Source organism: Diospyros lotus, chromosome 13, assembly GCF_014633365.1.
Source record: "Diospyros lotus cultivar Yz01 chromosome 13, ASM1463336v1, whole genome shotgun sequence".
Lineage (NCBI taxonomy): Eukaryota > Viridiplantae > Streptophyta > Magnoliopsida > Ericales > Ebenaceae > Diospyros > Diospyros lotus.
Window position 1 is genome coordinate 21188404 of NC_068350.1, and position 25338 is coordinate 21213741.

The 25338-nt window shown below is 42.7% G+C and overlaps 1 protein-coding gene across 1 annotated transcript; it reads right to left on the minus strand.

Moving 5' to 3' along the window:
- Positions 1–4328: 4328 nt before the first annotated feature.
- LOC127788114 (receptor-like protein 19) lies at positions 4329–11376 on the minus strand. Its single transcript, XM_052316226.1, has 2 exons — positions 7613–11376; positions 4329–4531 (listed from the first exon to the last, which is right to left on the minus strand). Exons 1-2 carry the CDS (start codon positions 11374–11376, stop codon positions 4477–4479), a joined length of 3819 nt encoding a protein of 1272 aa, XP_052172186.1. The 3' UTR covers positions 4329–4476.
- Between the last annotated feature and the right edge of the window lie 13962 nt (positions 11377–25338).

Genomic DNA, 25338 nt, shown 5'->3' on the forward strand with positions numbered 1-25338 from the left:
CATACCCAACACCATGCCAGGCAATTTCACCTTTTAGCCATGCATGCACTCCCCGAGTCCACCTCGAGTTTGGTGATGCACGCATCATTACATTCTCACCTCGAGTTTAACCATGCTCGAGCCACAATATTCTCCCAACCAGGAGTTCTTTGCATAAGCACACAGAGATACTTTGGCCTTCCTTATTGGCCGATATTACTCGCTAGTAGGGGTCTTATACCCATATCAGGAAACTCTTCATTGAACAACCCCCCTTCAATTCTTCACCCCATTTCAGCTTTTACAATCATGTCCCATGCTAGGCCTTAGCTTGGCTGTTACCCTACAGATTTCGAATCGTGCCTTAGCCACGTGTTCAGCCTTCCACAACTCACATCACAGGATTAGAGATCCCCATACTTGAAACTTTCGCACACTTCAATATTCCCACCTCATGGTTGGCTTTCATCTCATAAGTCTCGCCCCCCCTACGGCACTTACGTTACATTCTGGAGCCATTTACCGACTCCATCAATTGACCCATCTTTCCGCATTATGGCAAGGTCACACTGGGTCCATCATCTCAATTTACTCGATCCATTTTGATCAAATTTAACCATAACCGCATTAGCATCCTTTAGCAAGGAGCATCACCACGCATCTTGCTATCACACCACAAGATATCACCCAATCGATTCACAAACCTTCTAACTGCCATGACAACTAAAGGCACTACCCCGTTACTTCAACCCTTACGAAATTTTTAGGTCTAGCCCAGACATAACCTACAGCACACCCCAGGTCTTCGACGTCTAATCATCTCCACCACAGACTGGTTACTCCACATAGAGGGCTGCAGTCCCTCTTGTGAACTAACCGTTTGTATCCAGTGGTCCCTAACATTAGACCCGTCACCGATAGGCATCAACCGTAGCATTATTCCCACGCTAGACCCGTTTCTTTTCCACAGGTTTCTTTCTCAAACATCTCGAGACGCTACAACACCTGAACATTCGCCAAACCGTTACGACACCGCTTTACTGAAATAAAGGGCTTAACCCCCCACTTGGGTACAACGCCCTAACATCTCTTATTACTCGCAACTGAGTTGTGGAACTGACTACAACTTCGTCACCCCTACCAAGCGTCTCACAGATCTTCAGCCCCTGACCATCTGCATAATCACTATGTTGCCCTGTGCTTTAGGCAAGCCAACACCTGGTCATCATTACTGTGTCACTCCCTTACACTGGCCCAACACTAGTTCCCCATCGTGTTGCCCTGTGCTTCGAAGAGTCAACACCTAATCATCGTTACCGTGTCACTCCCATACACTGACCCAACACTGGTTCCCCATCGTCTTGCCCTGTGCTTCGGAGAGTCAACACCTATTCATCACTACCGTGTTGCTCCTTACACTGGCCCAACAACAGTTCCCAACAGCATAGCTCAGTTCTACCACTGATTTGCTTCGCACCCGTAGTGTGACTCCAAGCCTTCCAGTCCCACCTCTGATATCGAACTCGGCATGGCTACCCCGCTACGCTCGCAACCATTCTTCCCACCAAGCTCCCTACTCGGCTACTAAACCATCAGAACGTTACCGCGGTCCACGATTCCTCCATAGGACTACTCTAAATGTCCTATCCCTTACAGGAGACTATCGATTTCACCTGACCAAATTTCCTAAGGTGTTGCTCCAGATCTTCAGCATCTGACAATCATCTGCAGTTCACTAAGTTGCTCAGGCCTATGGGCCGCCTGCCCTCATTGCGAGCCAACTCATTAGTCCTCTGCCACATGGTCCATAGCATTAGATCCGTCACTGCGAGCCTTGCACCCGTAGCATTTTGCTACTATAAAACCTCTGCGAACTACGATGGTTCCACTACCCTCGACTAAAATAACCTCAAGCTCATCCCATGAGCCTCGCTCCTCAAGACTTTACATCTCTTACCTCCTAAGAGAATCTCAAACCACTCCACCTCTTGAGGCCTCATGATCTTACCCCATAAGATCATATCTCACGGCTTTCAATCAATATTTGAAAGTTCCAACTTTCCACAACCATGGATCCGAGTCCATCATGATTCACTTCATCACCCAGCTTATCCCAAAGCTTGATTATCAACGATCTCTCAATTCAGAACCGACAAGCTGAGCCTACGTCAAGCTCCGGCACCTATAACCATAGAGCACCTACCATTACCCTCTAGGTAAATCGAGACCTCCCGTCTCTCCTTGCACACCCAGGAATGCGTTCAGTCACAATACCCAACCTGGCCTTCCAGCACGCCTCACTTGGGCTTCCGTGACTTGGAATTTCAAATCTGGGGCCTCTACATCACTCACCATGCCCCTGATCACTTGGCATCCAAAATTGGCATTTCATGCAAGCGCATAGCCCACGAATGTCTTGTTGCCACACACTCATCGCCCTCGGCCCACACACCCATTCATACCCTTCATTGGGTGACCTCCTCGTCTCCCTAACAAGGGTCTTGTGACCTTAGGCGTCATCCCTGATCCCAAGCATCATAATGAGGGCCTATTCACCTCTCATCTCCTGACTTTAGGTGTCTAACCTGACCCCAAGCGTCATAATGAGAGTTTAATTAGCCCCTCATCCATCACTCATGTGAATGGTCACTTAGCCTTTTACAACCAGGACTTCTAATCCGATGCCTCTCACATGCTTATCAGCACATGGCCAACTCCTTTATCCCCAAATCTGGATTCCCCTAGATTCAAACTCAAGCCACTAGGGATTTTCCATCTCATACAAACACCCGCTAGGGTTCATTCGCCACACACCTATCCTTCCTTAAGATAACTCCTGTTTCATCATGAAACCAACTAGGGTCCACCCATACCCTTGGCACATCCCCTCCGGGATCGCCATAGCCATACGATCACCTCGTACCATATACATTTATCATGCATACCTCACACTTGACTCTTCCCAGAGTCCTTCGAAAGCTACTAACGTCATCCCTACCCTAGACATGACATGCATTTGCTTCACCTGTTGGCTCCACCTAGAGCTGCACTGTAAGCAAAATTATCTTACTCCCTTTCCAGAGCTCGTCACATAGCCTGTCGATGACTCCTTTCCTTGAGGTTTGAGTTAATTTCCACTTTAGCTCACTCTACCTCAAGCACACAACCCTTATCGCACCACTCTAAGGGAACAACTCTATTGCGTCACACCTACTTGCCCATCTCCCCAACATAGGGATGCTCCACTAACCCCTTCCTGGATTAGCTATACCTCGGGCTCTCTTTTCCCCATCGTGATTCTTATCATGACTCAACTTTGTGTCCCCCAGACGAGCCTCCACACTTCAATCACAAGGAACTTTTGTCCTTAGAACGCTTTATATTCCCCCAAATTTCCACATTCAGGTTCTCGACACCAACACCCATAATTGGGCTTTTTGATTCTTCTTTGCTTGACCCGTATACCTCTTACAGAATATCCTCTCAACCCATGATATTTTCATATTCTTATAACAGGAATATCTGAGCACTCCATTCACAACACCATAAGCCTCAATGTCTCGACCCAACTCCTAGGGTTCTCAGACATGTGGTCCTACTTTCAAGCCCTTCAGATCAACCTTCTTTGACATTTCATGCCAAGCATCCTCCACTCAGCACTTCAACCATTTCTCCTATACCAACTATGACGCCCCGTTCCCACTTACGGGTGCAACTCGTGAACAATCAACTGAATTGCTCACATGCCCAGCCATTCGTGAATGGTACACTATGTTTTAACACGAAACGCCCTAGGTGGGAACTAGGCTTCATCATTCCCTTCCCTCACCCCCAGGATCCACTAGATGATTTGGGCTTTAACCATACTACACTTGGCTATTTAATTTCCACTAAGATTGCCCCAATTGCCACTTTTATTTATTTTAATTCTTCTTCTTTCCAAGAATTCCACCGGACTCCATAAAAATCACCATTTCATCAACCCATTGATTTTTTCACATTTTTCGAGAAAAAACTCAAAATTTTCATTTTTCAAAATTTGGCCTTTATCTTAAAAAAATGCCCGAAAAATCTCTTTATTTTGAAAATTCCTCCAGAACCCAAAATCAATTATGAAATGCCCCTAAATCCCCCAAAATTTCAAATGTTTTAAAAAAATAATTAGCCGGCGGGACCTACGGCGCGTCCCAGGGCCCAACTGCGCGCTAGCCGCGGGCCGCGTGTGCCCACACCCGCTCGCGTGCGGCCGCCCGCGCGCGGCTGCCAGACTTGCTGCTTCAATTTTTTTTTCCTTTGGGCTTTTAAACCCATATTTTTCAGAATAAAAATACAAAACATATACCTCACGATTATTCAAATTTGCCTCCATTTTTCTATAAATAAGGCTTACACAACCACCTTGATGATTACACGACATACATAAAAAATATGAATACATTAACATTCTAGGCTTCAATCAAGCCATCCACTAACAAAATACATTTCTTGAAGCGCTCTCTATACATCTTCCATGCTCTCCATCCAAAATCTCGCTTTCCCATTACTTGGCAACCTATATGTGAGGTAAAAATCTCATGAGCTCAAAACTCAATAAGGGTGCAATGCAAAGTAAATATAAATATCACAAGATTATATGATGCCAAATGCATGCAAGTGTGGCTAGGTCTATTTGCCCTCACAACCCACCAAGGTTAGAGGCATCAACCCGCCATTCCCACCATGTTCCCAATCTCACCTATGGCCATAGGTCTCATGTACACAATAGAACATGCAACATACACATTTATGAACCATACTTATAACACATTGCAAGGCCACCCCTGTAACACCTCCTTGACTCAAGTATCACAGGAAGGTATACACCTAATTGCCCAAGAAATGTTAGGAAACCCTAAGTAGTGAAAACCATTGATCGAACCTGCCAGAAAGTCTGAAAGGGTTCCCATACAAGCATAACATGCACAAGCCTTTCATTACGATAGAGTTCAAGTCTAACATAAAAAAAGAAGAAGTATAATCTCCAAATTATTACAACACTTCTGAATAAGATTACATAAAGTAACAGAAAAGTATTAAGCGGCCATAGTTTTTTTCCCATTTGCCTCACTCGCCTCCTTAGCTCCTGACATATCAAACATACATGAAACGTTCCAGGGGCATCAACCCAAGTTAGATCACATAAATCTAAGTGAGATGGTTTTAAGAAAGAAATAGATCATGTATGAAATGCAAGTATGCAAAATGAAACCCTTTTTTGTGGAAGCCATGCCAGGGTGTTGCAATCACACCCGCGCACGCCATGCTTACCTCAAACACACATATGTGACTCCAAATGCCACTTATGACGGCCACTAGCTTGCCACAAAGCCACATGCCATGAAATGATGAAACAAAAAAAGTAACATGCTAAACAAAGAGAGCAAGTGAGTAGGTCCACATTCAACACAAATGATTCAAGAAATGATCAATATGAAGCACAAATAATGCAAGAAACCACTCACTCTAGCTGTTGGCCTTGCTGGTACATCGTTTATAGGAAATTTAGCTCGATTTAACTGCAGTTTCATATAGTTCGAGTCACCAATCCAAGATATTTTTACATATAATCATAGGAAATGATTTAAGGAGTAAAACTACAAAATTACAGAGGAAGAGGCCCTGTCATGTGCCCTTGCGCGCCACTAGAAGGGTGGCCACGCGCGGCCACGTGCAGCAGCAGCTGGCACATGCGATGCACGCGCCGTCTCCTTCCCTGTTATGGATTCTGTACCTAGAAATAAAAACGGCTATATCTTGCTCATTTTAATCCCGATTCACCTTCTGTTTGATCCTATGGACTCCCCTTTTCGTGCTCTACGACCCTACGGAAAGAAAATCGACATCCCTTCTGTTTTTGCGGCTTTCTGACGAGGTGTCTCTATCTTTCATTCTCTTTGTTTTCTTGGCTTTCTTTCCTTCCTTGTTGCACTTGTTCTTTTCCTATGCTTTTAGCTTGATATGGGTCTCTCCTCCTCCCCTTTTATAGTCTCTCAAGCCCCCAAATCTCAAGATTTCTCTTAGCCCTTAAGTCACCCTATTTTCTTCCCAAGCCATCATTACAATCTTTGATTTTTCCTTCTTTGATTCTATCTTTCAATGCAAGTCTCCATTCCTTCCAATCACAAGCCTCCAAATACACCCCCACATGGCTTTTAGGATAAACACTATTATCTCTTCTTTTGCAAGCCAATCCTAGTCTTCCAAGTTATGTCATCTTAGACTTTTAGGGTAAAATTAATCATTACAATCATTCTTCCTTCAGACTTTAGGGTAAAATTCCCAAATCCAATCCTATCTCTCCAAATCATGTCTTCTAGGATAAGGAATCATCATTACAATCTTTCCCTTTAGTTGGAAACAAACTAACCTTTTTTCAAGTTGTGACATTTGCACCTAGGTCCGATTTCCTCATTTTCCTTATTACGTTAATACCCTGAAACCATTTATGTTTACACTTTGGCCCTAAACTTCCATTTGAAATACTTTAATCATAAGATCCTATCTTGTTAATTCTTTTCCTAGGTACTTTCGACCTCTTTTCCACATTTGCAGTTCAATAGAATTAAGGATCTATCTCATTCCCCTAAATCAAAATACCATTCACTTTATTGTAATATTCAAGCTTTACATCAAATTCTGGGGTATTATAACCCTCCCATGGGGCCATCTCTTACGCTGTGCTCTTTGACAGTTTTCTTCCTTACAGAGTACTTGAAGTTTGAATTTCTCCCTGATAAATAAATTTATTATTTTGTTCGAATCATAACACCATCACTTCAGTAAATTTTATGATGTTTATGTTTCATTTCTTCTACTTTTGAAATGATTCTTTTCATTCCTGATGATTATCAGTTTGAACTAATATCTATTCCCCGCTGTGATATGTATATATGTTGAAGTTTTGGATCCTGTGCCTATTAGAAATATCGCTAATTTGGCTATTGAATTGGATAGCTTCATGCGTTCCACATTCTTGATAAAATTTCTCCATGTGTAGGTATTATCCAAAACTGTGCCTAATAGAATTATTGTTAATTTTGCCTCTTGAATTGGATAACTCCATGCACTCCACTTGTTTGATAAAATTTCTCCATGAGCATTACCCAAAACTGTGTTCTACGACGAGGAGTTCCCCAGTTATTCGATGAAATTCCTGAACAAGATTATTCAAAGTCAACAGTTTCTACAAGCTAGCCTGGTAAAATTTCTAAATGAGAACTATTCCATGAGTTCCAATTGCCTGATAAGACATGTTGGATAAGTCTAAATTACCTAATAAACTATCCAATGAGGTGCAATTGATTGATAAAATTTGTAAATGAGCATGGCCCAGACTGAAGCAACTGAGGAAAAATCTTAATCCAGATTGAAACTACGACCCCTCCCTCCAACCAAAGACACGTAAAAAAATTCTTAAAACAAATAGATCTTAATATTTGCTTTCATCGCATTTCTACTCGGGGTTTGATGGCTTGTTGATATCTGCGTGCATATATGTACAGAAAAAATCAGAAAATATTAAATTAAGAACAAAGAAAACAGAACTCAGAATTTTGGAATTTTGGCAATCTGTAATTAAGAAGAAGAGGACGACCACAAAGAAGAAGAAATGGGTGGTGATTCGTGACAACTGCATTTTGGGTTGTGTATAGCTTTCTTCCTATGGATATCAAGTTTGGAACAAAACACACAATACCGTCCCCAGTATGCTGTATCTGCCATTTCATCTTCTTCTTCATCTTCATCTTCATCATCTAAGGGTTGCTCATCAATGTTTCCCTCTGACTGAACCTTCACATTGTTACAGCAAGCAAAGTTTAAGCCCAAAAGTGGAAGAATTGTCCAAACGAACTTCTCAACGTGCCTGTCACACCACTTGCTCCCTTGCTTCCAGAACATTAGTGGCCCAACAACAAACCCTGCCGATATCCCGAATCCCAAGCCTGTGTATATGAATAGCCAATCAAACTCATTCTTTGAGACTGAATCTGGAGGTACCTTTGAGGTATTGCATGATCTCAAAGGAGCCCCACATAATCCTTCATTTCCTTCAAATGAACTTTCTGAAAATGTTTGAATTTGAGCCCCTACTGGGATCTTTCCAACCAGTTGATTAAATGACAAGTTCAGGAATGAAAGAAATGTGAGTCCTGCAAGCTGCTCTGGGATACTACCACTTAGGTGGTTATGCGAGAGGTCTAATGATCCAAGCTGCGACAAGTTTCCAAGTGATTGTGGAATTTGACCTGTCAGGTCATTGTGTGATAAGTTGAGAACATAGAGGGATTGCAAAGTCCCAACTGTTTCTGGTATCCCTCCTTGGAAATTGTTGCTTGAGAAGTCAATAGAGGTGAATAAAGTTAAAATTTTCTCCAGCTCCATTTCCAATCCCTTCATGGTAACTGTCACTGTATCCTGATAGTAGAAGTGGCTAAGCGTTAGGAACTCAAAGTGCAAGTGATTGAGATCGTGTTTTGCATCATCCCCATCAACTATCATTGCTTTCCATTTCAAGAAGCAATTTGGTGGTAGAACACCACTAAAGTTGTTGGAAGCCAGGTCAATGATCTGAAGCTTTGGCCAGACATTTTTTTGTTCTCCTGGACAACTAATGCCACCTTGAAACTTGTTAGACCGCAAAACTAACACACGCAAACTAGATGAGTTCTTCAAGAAGCAAGGGAACTGATCAGATATGTTGTTGCCCCCAAGGTTTAAAACCTCTAACATTAGACAATTAGCCAACGACACTGGGACCCGCCCCTCCAAATGATTCCCATTCAAATCTAATGTTTTCAAAACACAACCTTGTGGGAATGTATCTGATATAGCACCAGTAAGACTGTTGTCGCGCAAATTCAGTACCCCACAAGTATCCGTACTACTTTCAATCAAACATCGAGGTATAGTGCCATTGAATCTATTGTTGGACAGATCAAGAACCTGTAAATTGACTGCTTTGCACATTGATGGAGGGATGGATCCGGAGAGTCTATTATTTGAAAGAGAGAAGAAAGTAACAAAAATCAGATTGTGCCCAATTTCGGGAGGGATAGAAGAGTTGAAATTGTTGATTGAAAAGTCGACATAGATGGCTGATGCTGGTGGCACTGGCAGTTCGCCAGAGAGCTTATTGAAATGTAGGTCAATGACCGCAAGAGTAGGAATAGTGTATGGCCTTTGCAAACTAGTTAGTAAATTACAGGAAAGATTCAGATATTGTAGAGTTCCATTCCCCACCTGCCAAATCCAAGTAGGTATTTCCCCTGAGATTTGGTTGTCCGAAAGGTCAAGCTGAGTCAACTTTGACTGGTTCACAAGTTCCGGGAATTTTTGCAGGTTGCAGGAAGCCAATTTTAATGTGCTGAGCTGAGGAAAGGAAGAGAAGGTAGACTTACTGTCACCGGCATTAATGGATAAATTATTGTATGAGAGCTCAAGTTTCGTAAGATTTCGTAGCCCCTGAATCTTTTCTAGATGTACTGTACCATTGAAGCTGTTGAAACCAAGCAAGAGGATATTAAGCCTTCGAAAGTCAAAGAAGAATGGTGGAACAGTTCCTTCTAGTTTGTTACTACTCAAATCCAACGTATCCAGTGGAGACAGGTGCTTGTTAGAAAGCTCAGTAACTGGACCACCAAATTGGTTGTTGGAAAGAAGAATTTTATTTAGTGATGGAAGAGAAAACAGAAACGAGGGAATAGTCCCATTCAGTGAATTATGTCCTATATTGATGCTTACAAGTTTTGAAAGGTCTTCAAAGTGAGCCGACGGAACTGGACCTGTTAAAGCATTATGAGAGAAGTCCACGTAGGTGAGATTCTTGGACATATTGAAAGAGGGAATTTGACCAGTGAACGAATTGGTTGACAGGTCCAAATAAACGAGTTCCTCAAGCCTTGCCATTGAATGTGGAATTGGTCCGCTGAAATTGCAACCTCCAAGGTCTATTTTGGATAATTTCTTCAGATTACCAATGGAATCTGGTAATGAGCCTGAAAATGTTGTCCCCCTGAGCACCAGGTTCTGAAGAAGTGCATTTTCTGGGAACACTGGCAGAGAACCGTTGAGGAATCTATTGTTTTCCAAATGCAGAGTCTGCAATGTTTGAACCTGCAAAATCTTTTTCGGAAAGAATCCATGCAAGTTGGAGGAACTAAGACTCAAACTGGTCAAATTTTTGAAATTTGCAAACGACGGCGGAACTGGAATAGAAAGATTGTTTGAACCCAGATTGATTTTTGACAGATAGCGAAGGTTGAACAGGGAAGAATCTATAGGGCCAGAAAGATAACAATTGGACATGCTCAAAACTTGCAGATTCGGCACTGACGATGAAATAGCCTGAGCCCATTCAGTCCCCGGTGAAGACACATTCACCCCATCAAGATAGAGCTCTCTAAGATTCGTAAGGTTGTGAAAAAGCATTGCTAAATTTGGGTTCTGAAGCTGCAGTGTAGAAATTCCAACAAAGAAAAGAGTGGATAGGTCAAGTATAACCAACCTTGTCAGCTGCGAAAATGCAATTGGAATCTGCCCAAAGAAACCAGCGAATGACAAATTCAGATTCTTCAAATTGGTGAGGTTTCCGAAACTCGATGGAATTGTTACGTTGAACTTGTTGTAGGCCAAATTCAGGTTCTCAAGAAAGTTTAGACTGAAAAGACTACAATTTTGCTCGCTTATCCCACCCGAGATCCCTTCACTGCTGAGGTCAAGACCTTTAACACGACCTTCCTCATCACAGGCCACGCCTCCCCATTCACAGCAATCGGTGCTTGTCCAGTTCGCCAATTTCATAGAAACTTTTTGACCTAACTTAAGGGCATCCTTCAATTGGAGCAACAATGATCTCTGATCGCCCAGACATCGGCCGGAGACCAGTTCAACGTCAATGCCAAGCAACAATCCGGATAAGACCACCAAGAAAAACCATGAAAGCGGCGGGGTTCTCATTGGCCAAAGCTGTGAGAAAATCAGCAAAACTACCGAGATGAAGAAACGGAGAAGCTGCAGAACCGCAATCAGCACCACCCATGAACTTGAATTTCTTGGTTGGGGCGGGGAGTGGCCGACAAGGGCTGTGTTGGGTTTGGCACGGCGGCGACTGGCGGCGTCAAAGACAATGGGAAAACCATGAATCTGGCAGTGGAAGAGGAAGAAGGGATGGGAATTGGACGATGCGATGGTCAGAGAGAAAAGTAAAACTGAAAACGCGTGCTTGTTTTGGGTCGGTTTTGGTGGAGGGGCCTTCTTTGTGGGTTGATATGTGCAAGAAAAATCAACTGTGACGTCTTCGCCATTTTCAAAGAGGTCGGCTTCTTTTAATCTAACATTCTTAACTGAATTGTTTGGCATCCATAGTTTTACTATATTATTATCAAGAAACAATAATAATTTTTTTTTATTTGAGAGATAGTCTCGGATGTAGGTTCTAGGTGACTTGTACAGAAAAAAATGGTTAGGAGTGCAAGTGAGACTCACCCACAGACCTTCTAATACTTCAAGTTAATCTTTAGAATGAAATGAAATTGTGTTTTCTGTGGAGCAATGATTGTATCTTTATTAGAGTCGTTTCATATTTACAAAAGGAGAGGAGATTGATAAGTGGAGGGAGACAATCTTCAACGGGAATTTCAGGCTCTCTTCCAAATTTGTAGATAAGGATATCGAAATAGCTGGTCCATGATAATCTTCCGAGTAGTAGTTGTCAAATTACTCATGAATTCCTAAAAAGATCTCTCAAAAGCATCAAGAAGGGCTCTTGGGTGTGGTTGTTGGGTCTCAGTCTCAATCAACTAGACTAAAGGTCACTCAGGATAAGGATCACTTGAGCTGAAGGTCATTCAGTCATACTAGTCCTAGGTGACCTCACTAGCTTCTCGCCCACACTTAGTCCTTCGACCAAGTCTCTTGCGAGTCTCCAACTTTAGTATCCCATTTAGGTCTCTTGGTCCTTGGACTGGTGTCCTTCACTCTTGGTCATCTGATGACTTCTTACCTTATGGATTGTTTATGTGGGTGTACTTTTCCAATAGGCTTTTGGGCCTCTTTCTGTGGGATTGGGCCTATCCTTGGGCAAGAGCCCACTTTCTTAAACACAACAATTGTTTTCCACTCTTTCTTCTAGAAACCCAGAAGGAAGAGTAACTATCAACCTGCTTTCTCTTGGAGACTTTTCCCTTTCTTAATGCCAATCTCTTTTATCACATGGGTTTTTTATTTCGCTTCTGCTTGAAATTGCATATTTTAGTGTTACAGGTTGGCAGTGTTATGAGCCTTATTGCTATCCTAGTTAATAGCCAGGAGAAACTCTTTGGTCTTTCGCAGTCTTATTCAAATAGCTGAGGAAACCTTGAAATGATTGACGAATTTGGATGTTGTGGATTGTTGAGCCAACTTGCTCCATTCAACCTAATATTAGTTTTGATGATTAACAAAAACACATTTATGTATTAAATATTTTATTTGAGGCCCTTAAATGTTATCCAATTGAATTATGAAATTTTATCTAAGTGTTATATTCATGTTAAATATAGTTTTTCAAATTATAGTAGTATTATAAAGTTTGTATAGTTTTTCTTTAAGTGCTTTCAAAATTTTTGGACCAAAAGTCGACTTTTGTATGGGAGAAGTCAACTTCTCTAGTGCCAGTCGACTAGGGCTTAGCCACAGTCGATATAACCGAAGCTCGGGTTATGCAGAGTTGACATAGCCGAGAGCTATCTTTCAACAGTCAACTCCCTTTGAAGGGAAGTCGACTCTGGGTCTCCCTAGAGTTGACTCCTTTCAAGTTATAATCGACTATTGGATAAGAAAATCGACTGTCTTGGTTCAACATTCGGATTTTTTACCCGATCTTTGCTCATTTCTTGCTCAATATAAATGGCTTCTTTCAGAGAAATGAAGATATAAAAAAGTCCTCTCTCAAGATCTATCTTCCAAGAAAAGTAAGCAAGTGCTCAAAGCTTTAAAGCCCACTCAAGAAGCACTCAAGCTCACGGATCTACATTGTTCAACTGTTCTTGGAGCTCTTACAACCAAAGAATCGAAAAGCCATCTTGCAAATCCGCTTGAGGGTCAACTGTATTTTTGAAAGTAAAGCAAGATCGCTACGGGGCATGCAACGTAGTTCAAAATTTTGAACCTTATCCCGATCCCGACGATTGGATCAACGTCGAAAACAAACAATCACATACATAATAAAGTAAATCTAACCTTTAGATTTTTAAGTTGTTTGTGGATTCAAGCCGTCCAAGTGTCCGGCCTCTAACTTGTGATACACGGCACGCGTCCGTTGGTGAGGAGAGCGGAATGGGAGTGCTAGCTCCTTCTCCTAACAAGGCTTATGAATGGACGGGAAAAAAATCGATTTTCAACTCTTGAAAACCAACAAAAATTAAAAGGCTTAATTTGGGCATCTCATAAAGAGCTATTTATAGAGAAGCAACCTCCTAGGGTTTCCCAAACCCTAATGGACATGGATTGGGTTAGCCCATTAATCCTAGTCCAACTAGAAATTAAAGTGGCCCAAATCCATTTATAAAATATTTGGCCCAAATTTTATTTAGCCCAAATATAATATTTATTATTTAATATTTGACCCAAATCTAATTTAGGCCAAATATTTAATTTAATTTAATATTTGGCCCAAATACTTTATTTAGCCCAAATATTAAATTAAGCCCAAATTATTAAATTAGAAACTTCTTTCTAATTTAATCAATTGTTATTTTAGGAAACGTTTTCCTTTATAACGACCCCTCGTCATATCGACGTCATTACGTCTGTTTGTTCTTTTCCCGTGAGAACCTACGACGGCACAACTTCTTGCCGAAGTGTCCCACTTAACCATATGTCCGCTTTCCTGGTTTAAGCCAGGGACCGTGCCTATTGCGTTTGACTCATTAGACTCCCGAATATGTTGGCAATGTGTCGATACGAACACATAAGACAAGATTGGCCTCTAGCAAGGCATCATACCTACCCAATTATTCAGAAGGATTCATAATCCGTAAATAACCTTTCACGAGCATGGTTACCGTGTAATTCGATCCTCTCATCAATGTATCCTATGTGATCTCAAGTTAGCAATGTGTTGCTTGATTATGATCACATAAGTATTTCTTCGATTATCCGGATATCTTCACTTAATAGAAAGTGAATCAATAACTCCTTATTGATCTCTTTCACCATGGCTATGGATTTAAAGTGAATATACACCGAAGGCGCCTTAGATACATCATCCTCTATCAAGGGATCGACGAGTCCCATCTTGGTTATACACCCATCTCCATAAACCTCACGATATACCCAACGACTACACTATGATTGCCATCTCAACAAGTCAATGACTACACTATGATTGCCAGCCATCGGTGTCAAATCACCGTCTATCGACGTCAAATCGTCGTTTCAGGCAAAGGCTAGAGCCATCATGGCCTACGGGATGAGACCCAGGGCAAAGAGAAACCAGATTGGCCAGAAAGTCGACTGAAAATGCTATATGTTCCTTCCTGACCAAAGGGAGTGGTTGAAGATGGGATTGCTACTGCAAGGAGCGGGCTCCGGCGACAGGTCTGTTTGGGGGGCGGCTGGCACCTACAAACATTCCAACGCTTGAGTGAGTGAGAGAGTAAACAAAAGATAGTATATTGATAGGTGAGAGAACAGAACATACTTTGCCTCTAAAAAGAGCTGGTTGATATAGGAGGAGGAGACGTCCTCATACAAGCATGCGTCGTGTGTTTGCAGGTGATGGGACTGAGTATCCAGTGTCGGTGGGGGTTCTGTAATACCCCATATTACATGGTATTGAAAAATAAATAATTTTTGATTATTTTGAAAGGAGCTCGAGTGGTCCGAAAAGCCCAATAGTCGATTTCGAGTAATTAATTAATAAAAGTTGTCGAATTGGCAGCAAGGAGTGCCCCGGGACTTGGATGTCCAGGGAAGAGGGCCTGAGATTGGTGAGCGTCTCAAGGCGAGATTTATGACGTTGGAAGCAGTCCGATCGGGAATAATTTCTGGAATAAATTCTGTATGAGCCTAAATGGGTGTGAGTACCAAATGTTCTTAGGGGACATCCGCGAAGCTTAGGGGACCCTAGGGGTAGTCCGATTTTGAGAATAAGGCAACCCTTAAGTGTTTTCGGGTGGAATAAAGGTTCCGTGCAAGCACAGGGACAAAATCAACATTTTTGAGTAAATACCGAATATTAATTTTGAAAAAATAAGTTTTTGTGGGCTGGAGGGCAATTAATTAAAGCCTTGAAAGGGTTAAAGTGAAATTATAAATTTTCCCAAGTGAAATTGTGAGAAGTTAGGAGGATAAATGTGTAAATTACTTAAATATATATATAGAGGCCGTGTACGTGTGAGGAAGCTTCCTATTTGTAATTTGAAATGGCCGAAGTAGAGAGTGGGAGATGGAGAAGCGGAGGCAGAGCAATGGGAGAGAGAGGGAGTCGGGCCGAGAGATCGAGAGAGAGCTTGAGAGAAAGAGTGAAATCGAGAGAGGGAGGCGGAGGCTGATTGCAGCCGCTTGAGGAGGCAGCGTCGATAGCGGTGGATGGTGTTATGGCAGCAATGGCAACAGCTTGAAGCAGCCGCGATAGAGGCTAGAGGTGGAGCTGGTTCGCGGTGGCGTGCGGTGGCCAGAAGCTCGTCATCCATCAATGGCGGTTGCAGCGTGCAGGAGAGCTGTAGGCCGTGGGTTGCTGCAACGGAGGCGGTCGACGATGATGCCCGCGATGCAGTCCGAGGTGACCGACGATAGTGAAGCTACTCGTAGCAGAGTCTGGCAGAGCCAATGGCCGCGGTTGGCCGCCATGCTCGTAGGCGCGCTGTGTGCGCAGGTTGGGTGAGGATGGTCGCGCGGGAGAAGAGAAGGGAAGAAGAAGAAGGCGCTGAAGAAGGAAGAAACAAGGAGGAAAAAGAAAAATAAAGAGAAAAAGAAAAGAAAAATAGAAAGGAAAAAGAAAAGGAAGAAAATAAAGGGAAAATGATAGAAAATTTCAGAAAATTCCAAAAAAGTTTTGGAAATTATTTCGAGACTCGTAGAGCATACTGGAAGCTCGAGAATGGGATTTCGGGCATGAGATGGCAGTCAATGAGGCAACACCGGCGTGGGCGATTGGCCAATTTTTCCTTTTAAATTGGATGAGGTAATTAATTATTTCTTTTGAATTATTTGCTTATGTGAGATGTTGTGGAATATTAGAATGTGAAGAATTGGTTGGATTTAAACCCATGGTCAGGGTTGTTTGTAGATGTTGGCGTGTGGTTCTTGCAGTGAATAATAAACGCGTAGGCCCTAATGTAATGTTAATAGAATTAGGGTTTTGTGTGTTTGCCTCTAGGTTCGATCGGGAAGGTCGTGATCCTAGAGGAACTTGAGGTTTTGGATAGAGTCGTGCCGAGGCAGAGATGAGGCTTTGAGCCAGGTAAAGGATAGCCCCATGTGGAGGTGGCTTTGCAAGTTGGTAAATATGTTCGATAATGTTTTTATGTTGCATTTGCATGTAGTGGTTAACACTTGCGTGATACGAGAACTAGTGGACCTATGGCCATATGGAGGACTGGTATTATGAGGGCTAATAGGTTGATGCCTCAACCTTGGTGGGTTGTGAGGATGAATGCTCCTAGCCTCATTTGCATGCATTTGACATACATGAACATGGTTATATTCATATTTACATGCATTACACCCTTATTGAGTTTTTATGACTCATAAGGTTTTACCTCATGTTGTAGATGATGCAAGACCAAATGCAAGCAGGGATGGTGCCGGGAGGTAGTTGTGGCAATTAGCGTCGTTGCTTGAGATGCGTGGATGTGCATTCTCCTTTATTTTCTTATATGTATTCATGTGTTTGAATGTAAGCGTATTGAGCACTAGAGTTATCTAGTTGTTGTAATCATAATAGGGTGATAGATGGTTGTGAGTCTGCGTGATGTATATGTAGCTTTAGTTGTTAAAGCCAAGTTCGGACCGAGTAAAGATCAGCGACGTATGTTCTCATAAATCCCCAATACTCAGCGAAGTGTTTGTTATGCTAGCTTTGTGCCTAGGTCATCTTTATGCCTGTATTTTCTTGTTTGAGTCGGGACCGATTCCTGAGTGGAGCGAAGGGAAGGACAAAACCTAGTTCCCACCTAGGGCTTTCCTGTTGAAACATAGTCCAACCCATCAGTTGTGGTTCATCTGGTAAGTAATCCGGTCAATTATTTATCGGTGGCGCCCGTAAGTGGGAGCGGGTTGTTACAGGTTCCCAAGTGATAGCATGGTGTCGACGGGACCCTTATTAATGTGGATGGGATCCACCATTAATGAGGATGGGATCTGGGGCGGATGCGCGAATACCTAGTAGAGGTTGCAATGATATTGTTGTAGACTCGTGCAAAGCCAAGATGGGGACGAGAATAGGCCATGAGGGATGGGCCAGATTGGGCCGAGTCGATCCACAACCCCCTAGGTTGGATGCTCAAGAAACGAGCATTTGAGCTAAAGAAGGGAAGTCTAGGTGATTTGTTGCATATGCCAGTTTTAGAGAGTTGGATTGTCATTAGGACCTGGTTGAGATGGATGGTCGAGTTGACGCATGGTCTCGTTTGAATAGATGTTGGTTCTAAAGGCATTTGGAACTCATTTGACTTTCTACTACGAAGCATTTCTCTTTATGGTTTGATTCGTGGTGCACGTAGCGCGCATGGTTTCGAGGTTCGGGGCGTTATGCTTGGGAGGTGAGGTACCATAGACGGGTGACCTAATAATTTTTAAACGTGTGACAGGTGGCAGGTTTATGGCGATAAATCAGTGGCGAGTGGCTTTAGACCTTTGGATATGCCGTAAGCGTTGTTCAGCGATCCTTATAAATATCCCTTTTGGGAAAAGGTTTCCTCGCTTTGTGGAGAGGTAGCGGGCCGATAAGGTTATGGAGGTCGTCGAGGAGTGAGTTGAGGCACAGTTAAAGGCTGAGTCGGATGGCCTTTATAGGTAAGTTACATTAGCCAAGATGGAGACAAAGAGGCTAGTGTCTGGTTATTTGAGAGTGGTCGACTAGAGGGACAAGGCTCGGCAGAAATTGGTTGAGATGGGCAAAAGGGTTAAAGAGTTGGAGGCAGAACAAGATGCTTCTCACTAAGAAGTTTCCTGCTTGGAGGCCTCTATAATATCTTGAAGGTTTTAACATGGCGTTGGCGCAAGCTTCATTACTCTGTGATAGCATGCATATTTATACCATATTTTGGCATTTCACCTCATTCTTATTAGGCCATTTGAAGCAATTTTTGCTGATATTTCATTGTTTCTATTTTATTATGCTTCAAATTGTCCTTGCACTATTTTCTATCTTACCTCTACTCTATGGATCCAGGCTTTAGGGAATATTGGATGAGCTTGGGCCTACTTTCAAGGAGCTTGGGCCTACTTTCAAGGAGCAGACTTGGGCTACTCATTGTGCTGTTTTGGGCTCACTTGTTTTCTGTTGGGCTAGGCCCAACCCTAGCCTCCCTAGCCTTTCCTTTCTTGGCCATGTATTTAAGGCCTCTTAGCATTAATTTTCAGAATATCATGAGAGAGAAAGAGAGGAGAAAATAGAGAGGATTCTGCCCGTTTTTGTTGTTGTAGCATTTTTCTGTTTTCTACATCTTTTGTTCCATTTTGTTTTCCTTGCTATAATGATAGGCTAGAGCATTTGTAACCGGTTGTGTGTCTTGAATCCATGTGGAATTTGAGTCCCGGATGAGCTACAAGAATCTGGTTTGTTGTTTGTTTCTTATTCATTTCTATTTGGTTTAGTTTGGGCAGATTTATGAATGCATGGAGTTCATGGCAGGTTTGTGTGAATTTGCATGGTTTCATTTTCTGTTAAATGCTTAAGAGAGCAGAATGTTATAGCCGGTTGGTATAACATCTAGGAAATGAATATTATGTGCTTGAACGGTTGTTCTTGCATAGGTTCGGATAGGTTGAATAGAGAGTGAATGGCTGCATTTTGTTTACAAGAGATTTCTGTATTCATTTTGTTGTTCCAATCAGTCTAATCCTTGGACGGTTGTTGGGGATGCTTTGAGTTTGTTATCCGGACATCAAAACATCTAGCAAGCCAAGGTATATAGGTTGGACAAGGAAGATTTCACATAGGAGACAAATACACAGCCGGTTGCATATCTTTTACTGATTTTTCATCCATCTTTATCTTTCTGTTTTGCCAATTAGTTTTCTATCAAAAACCCCCCCCTAAACAAACCGTTGGTTATGTTGGTTCTCCTTTGTTGGTAGAAGAAAGTGAGGCTCCTTGTGAGAGATGACCTAGGGTGCACTTTGCTGCAAACTAGAGAAGAGATGCAAACATAGATCTCTAATTCTGGAGTGGTTCGACAGCCGGCCACTCTGTCCAGGGGCGAATCTTACTGGTTGTGACCCTTCCAATAAGGTAGTGGGTGGTCAGCTTGTAGGCCTGGGTTTAACGAACCCTGTCGTTGAATGAAAAATCCTTAGAAGGGGTCCAAGAGGCGACCGGTCAGTCGAGGAAAGGTGCTGATCAACTTAATGGGGCACTGGTTTCCACCTAGTCAGATTAACCTGTCACCGATCCTTAGTGCGACCCTTGTTTCTTTAGCTTTTCATGTGATGTAAATGGTTGCCACCATGACCCTGACCCTACTTTTTTAATAAAAGAGAAATTTCTGGACATGGTTTGGCTTTGTATCTCTTTCCTTCTGTCTTGTTTTTCCTTGCTGTTAACTTACTTAGGTTGAGATAGGCCCAGAGTCGGGGTGCCAAGGTTGATTGGCGTTAATGGGTTAATGAGGTGTGAGGTGGTGGCACCCTATCCTCAGTTCTTCCTGGGATATCTAAATACGGTGGTCCAGGTACCGTGTTTTAAGGGTTTGTGTGACACGGAGTTGGGAGCGCGTGGTTATGAAGGTGAAACAAGGACATGCCACCTTCGCAAGGGGTGTGTCCACAAAGGTGAGGGGATGTTTTCCCATGTGAGGTGTGCTACTTTCCTAGGGCAGGGTATTAACTTCTTGGGTACGTGGCCTTATTTTAGTAGTGGCTTTTCGGCTGCCAGATATGGGACCTTAATGCCGGGACAGGTGGCACTACCCTAGGTAGGGGTGGATGACGCTAAATGTTCCCCACTATGTAGGCCTCATTGTGCTAAAACTTGATTGGGTGTGTTAGTCTTGTTGTGTTAAGACTTGTTTTTTGTAGTATTGTAACTTGACCATCGAAAACGTATCGTCATTGTATGCTGTAATGAAATGAAATAATAAAAAGAGAATTTCTTCTTAGTACCTTATAACTTGTGCTTTCTTTATTTTGCGTTTGGGCGCTTTGGTTGTGGTGAGTACCGAATAAATCGAGGTTGTTGGACCTACCTATTTTAGGGCATGGCTCGGTAAGACCGAGAAGGCTCCTGCTCAGCTAACATTTGTATATACCTAGGGCCTTTTAAGTAATAAGAAGGGGAAAATACTCAAGTACCTTGGAGCGTCCTTTATTGGGATTGGACCGAGATGACTTGAGGTCCGTTAGGGCAAGATTGAGAAGACTCGAGGACTGCTGATGCTATTTGATACAAGGCATGTTAGTATAGGTGCTCTAGACCCAATTAGATTGGGCAAATTGTACACTGACATTTTTAATCATATTTCATATTGAATAAAGAGTTATTTAATTCTACAAGAAGTCGTTCTATTAGTTTCTTGTTATTAATGTAATGATAGGATGAAACTAGATAGAAGTCCATATGATGTATACTGTGATTAATCTATAAAGATGTGAGATGATGCATCACAGTTTCTCGACATCATTAAATGTCCCAAGTCGTAGCAATGTCAAGAATGGACATTGACAATTGCGGTAAGACTTGTATGTGTTATGTTTTTGCTATGTGATAGCAATGGGGGACTCACACCCATAGGCATGGGGATGCCTAGACAAGTACATAGGTGACCAATGTTGGAGAACATGTCACTGGACATGACTCGCCATGAGAATCCATTTTGGTTAAATGTTGATGGAATTCTCATATGAGATGGGTGTAACTAATCCTTGGACCTGAGGTTGTCACGGTCATCTCATAAGAAGACCGGTATGCTTTGACATCGTTTCGATGGGTCTAGACAAAGGCTGCACATGGGCGATCGTTGGGTATATCGTGAGGCTTATGGAGATGGGTGTATAACCAAGATGGAACTCGTCTATCCCTTGATAGAGGATGATGTATCTAAGGCACATTCGGTGGATATTCACTTTAAATCCATAGCCATGGTGAAAGAGATCAATAAGGAGTTATTGATTCACTTTCTATTAAGTGAAGATATCCGGATAACCGAAGAAAGACTTATGTGATCATAATCAAGCAACACATTGCCAACTTGAGATCACATAGGATACATTGACGAGAGGATCGAATTACATGGTAACCATGCTCGTGAAAGGTTATTTGCGGATTATGAATCCTTCTGAATAATTGGGTAGGCATGATGCCTTGCTAGAGGCCAATCTTGTTTTATGTGTTCGTACCGACACATTGCCAACATATTCGGGAGCCTAATGAGTTATACGCAATAGGCACGATCCCTGGCTTAAACTAGGAAAGCGGACGTATGGTTAATTGGGACACTTTGGCAAGAAGTTGTGCCGTCGTAGGTTCTCACGGGGAAAGAACAAACAAACGTAATGACGTCGATATGACGAGGGGTCGTCATAAAGGAAAAGATTTCCTAAAATAGCAAATTGATTAAATTAGAAAGTAGTTTCTAACTTAATGATTAAATTAGAAAGAAGTTTCTAATTTACTAATTTGGGCTTAATTTAATACTTGGGCCAAATAAAGTATTTGGGCCAAATATTAAATTAAATTAAATATTTGAGCTAAATTAGATTTGGGTCAAATATTAAATAATAAATATTATATTTGGGCTAAATAAGATTTGGGCCAAATATTAAATATTAATTATTTGGGCTTGAATTAGATTTGGGTCACATATTTATAAATGAATTTGGGTCACTTTAATTTCTAGTTGGACTAGGATTAATGGGTTAGCCCAATCCATGTCCCCTAGGGTTTGGGAAAACCCTAGAAGGTTGCTTCTTTATAAATAGCCCTTTATGGGATGCCCAAATTATGCCTCTTATTTTGTTGGTTTTCAAGAGTTAAAAATTAATTATTTTTCCGTCCATTCATAAGCCTTGTTAGGAGAAGGAGCTAGCACTCTCATTCCGCTCTCCTCGCCAACGGACGCGAGCCGCGTATCACAAGTTAGAGGCCGGACACTTGGACGGCTTGAATCCGCAAACGACTTAAAAATCTAAAGGTTAGATTTACTTTATTATGTATGTGATTGTTTGATTTCGACGTTGATCCAATCGCCGGGATCGGGGTAAGGTTCAAAATTTTGAACTACGTTGCTTGCCCCGTAGCGATCTTGCTTTACTTTCAAGGCATAGCTTGGATAGGGGAATTCTCTGAGGTCCGCCTGCTAGGGTAGACCCGGGCGCTTTAGGGCGGATTGACCAGTGCTTGTTTGTTACAAAGCTTCGTTGGAGAAAGGTCAAGGTTACTCGAGGCTAAAGGCAGCAGACCGAGGTAACTCGAGGTTCGTCGATGCTTGTTTGTTACAAAACTTTGTTGGAGAGAGTATGAGGTTACTCGAGGCCAAAGGCAGTAGACTGAGGTAACTAGAGGTTCGCCGGTGCTTGTTTGTTACAAAGCTTTGTTGGAGAGGCCGAGATTACTCGAGGCCAAATGCAGCAGACCGAGATAACTCGAGATCTATGATAAAAGAAAAGGAGCTTGGGCCTAGACCTGTATAAGGACATAATAAGTAATAGAAGGAAGGAACATCTGTCTTTTAAAGGAAGCATATTTATCTGAATGATACAAGGAAAGAGTTGCTTAGCTAAAATATTTTCGCAGGCTGGCCGTATTCCATGATCTTGTCAGGGGTCTTCCTAAGAGCTTGGCCAAGTGGTAAGCTCCTTCGCCAAGGTTGTTGGTGACTGGGTAAGGGCCTTCCCAGTTGGCATCGAGTTTTCCTTGTGTGGGTTATTTTCTTGGGCCTTCAATCTTCCATAGGACCAGGTCCCCTTCTTGAAATCGTCTAGGCTTAACCTTTTTGTTGTATTTTCGAACCGCTCTTTGCTTGGCAATCTGTTCATGAATTTTAGCTTAGTCTCGAATTTCCTGGATAAGATTGAGGCTGACCTGTTGTTCTTTGTTGTTGGTGTCTTCTCGAAAATGCTGTCGCCTAGGACTGGGTTCTTCAATCTCGATCGGGATCATGGCCTCTGACTCCTAAGTGAGTCAAAAGGGCATTTCCATGGTTGAGGTCTGGGTTGTAATGTGGTATGACCACAACACCATGAGAAGTTCTTTTGTCCATGCGCCCTTGGCACCATTAAGTCACTTTTTTAGGCCGGCCAAGATGACCTTATTGGCAGCTTCTACTTGGTCGTTGGCCTAAGGATGCTCGACTGAGGTGAAGACTTGGTGGATGCTAAGCTCTTGGCAAAAGTCTTAGAGCTTGTTGTTGGTGAATTGAGTGCCATTGTCTGAACTTAGCATTTTAAAGAGGCTGTATCAGCAAACAATATTCTTCCAAATGAATCTCCAAATTCTTTCGATGGTGATAGTAGTTAGGGGTTCAGCCTCGATCCACTTGGTGAAGTAATCGACTGCTACCACCATAAACTTGAGTTGTCTTGCTACGATCGGGAAAGGCCCGAGGATGTCTATTCACCATTTGTAAAATGGCCAAGGGCTGCCGAGATTGTGGAGCTCATCTGGTGGGGAATGATGTGTGCTTGCGAACCTCTGGAACTTATTGCAGCATTTTACGTGGGCTAGACAGTCGGTCCTCATTGTTGGCCAATAGTATCTAGCTCTTGGTACCTTTGCTGCTAGGGATTGTCCACCGAGATGGCCTTAACATACCCTTTCGTGTACCTCAGTCATGATGTATGTGGACTAATCGAAGTTGACACACTTGAGGAGCAGTGTGGAATAACCTCTTCTATACAGTTGGTTCACAAGTAAGGTAAAGTAGCAAGCTGACCTTTTGAGTTTCTTGGCCTCCTAGTCATTGGCAGGAAGCGTCCTTTCTTGTAGGAATTGGATAATGGTGGTCCCCACAATTCAGTTGTTGCTTCCACCTCTTGTATATCGAGAAGGTCGATAGTGGGTAAGTCCAAGGCCTCCTGTATAACTGACTGGTTGTTCCCAGGTTTCTTGGTGCTGGCGAGCTTTGAGAGAAGATATGCTCGAGCATTTTTTTCCCTGGGGATATATTCAATTTGGAAATAGTCAAAGGATCCAGCTAAGGCTCTGACCTTGTTGAGGGATTGGCCAAGTTGCAGCTCTTTTGTCTGGAATTCGCCCTTGACTTGGTTGGTTACCAGCTAGGAGTCGCTCTTGGCGATCAGCCGGGACTCTCCCATTTCCTTTGCTAAGTTTAACCCGACTATGAGGGCCTCATACTTCGCTTGGTTGTTGGTTTCCTTGAAGTTGAAGTGAAGAGACTGTTCAAGTGTCAGCCCGCTGGGTCCTTCTAGAATGATCCCGGCCCTGCTTCCCTTAATGTTAGAGGCTCCGTCGATGAACAATATCCAGGGGTTGGGTTTTGAGCTTGGATTAGAGGGAGAGAGGTCAGCACAAAAATCGGATAGTATATGGGACTTGATGTGCTTGTGGGGTTGGTACTGTATGCTGAACTTGGAGAGTTCGACCTACCATATGATCATTCTTCCTGAAAGTTCTGGCTTCTGAAGCACCTGCCAGATCGACTGATCGGTCTGGACCATGATCTGATGGCTTTGGAAGTATGGCTTGAGTTTTCGAGCTATCGGTACCATTGCTAGTGTTGGCTTTTTGATCTTCTGGGTAGCGTAACTCGACTTCTTGAAAGGTTTTGCTAATGAAGTACATCGGGCGTTGAGAATTGCCTTCCTCCCTGACCAATACTGCATTGAGGGCGTTATTGGTGACAGAGAGGTAAAGTGAGAGTTCCTCCTCGGGCTTGATCGAGGCTGTCGAACCGACCAGATTAGTGTATGTATTAGGACTGGTTTGCAGCTAGGATGCTCCCCAGGTCGTCTCCCAATGAACTGTCAACGACTGTCAAAACAAGATTAAACGAGGGGGGGGGGTTGATGAAAATCGAACTTAAAAACGCTCAAGAATGAAACAAAGATGGATTCTCGACCAACTAAAACGTAACCCGCTACAAACCCTACCTCCTTACCGCGGTAATCCCCGTCTCAGTTATGAAAATAATCTGTTTGTTTTGATTCTACTCTTCTACA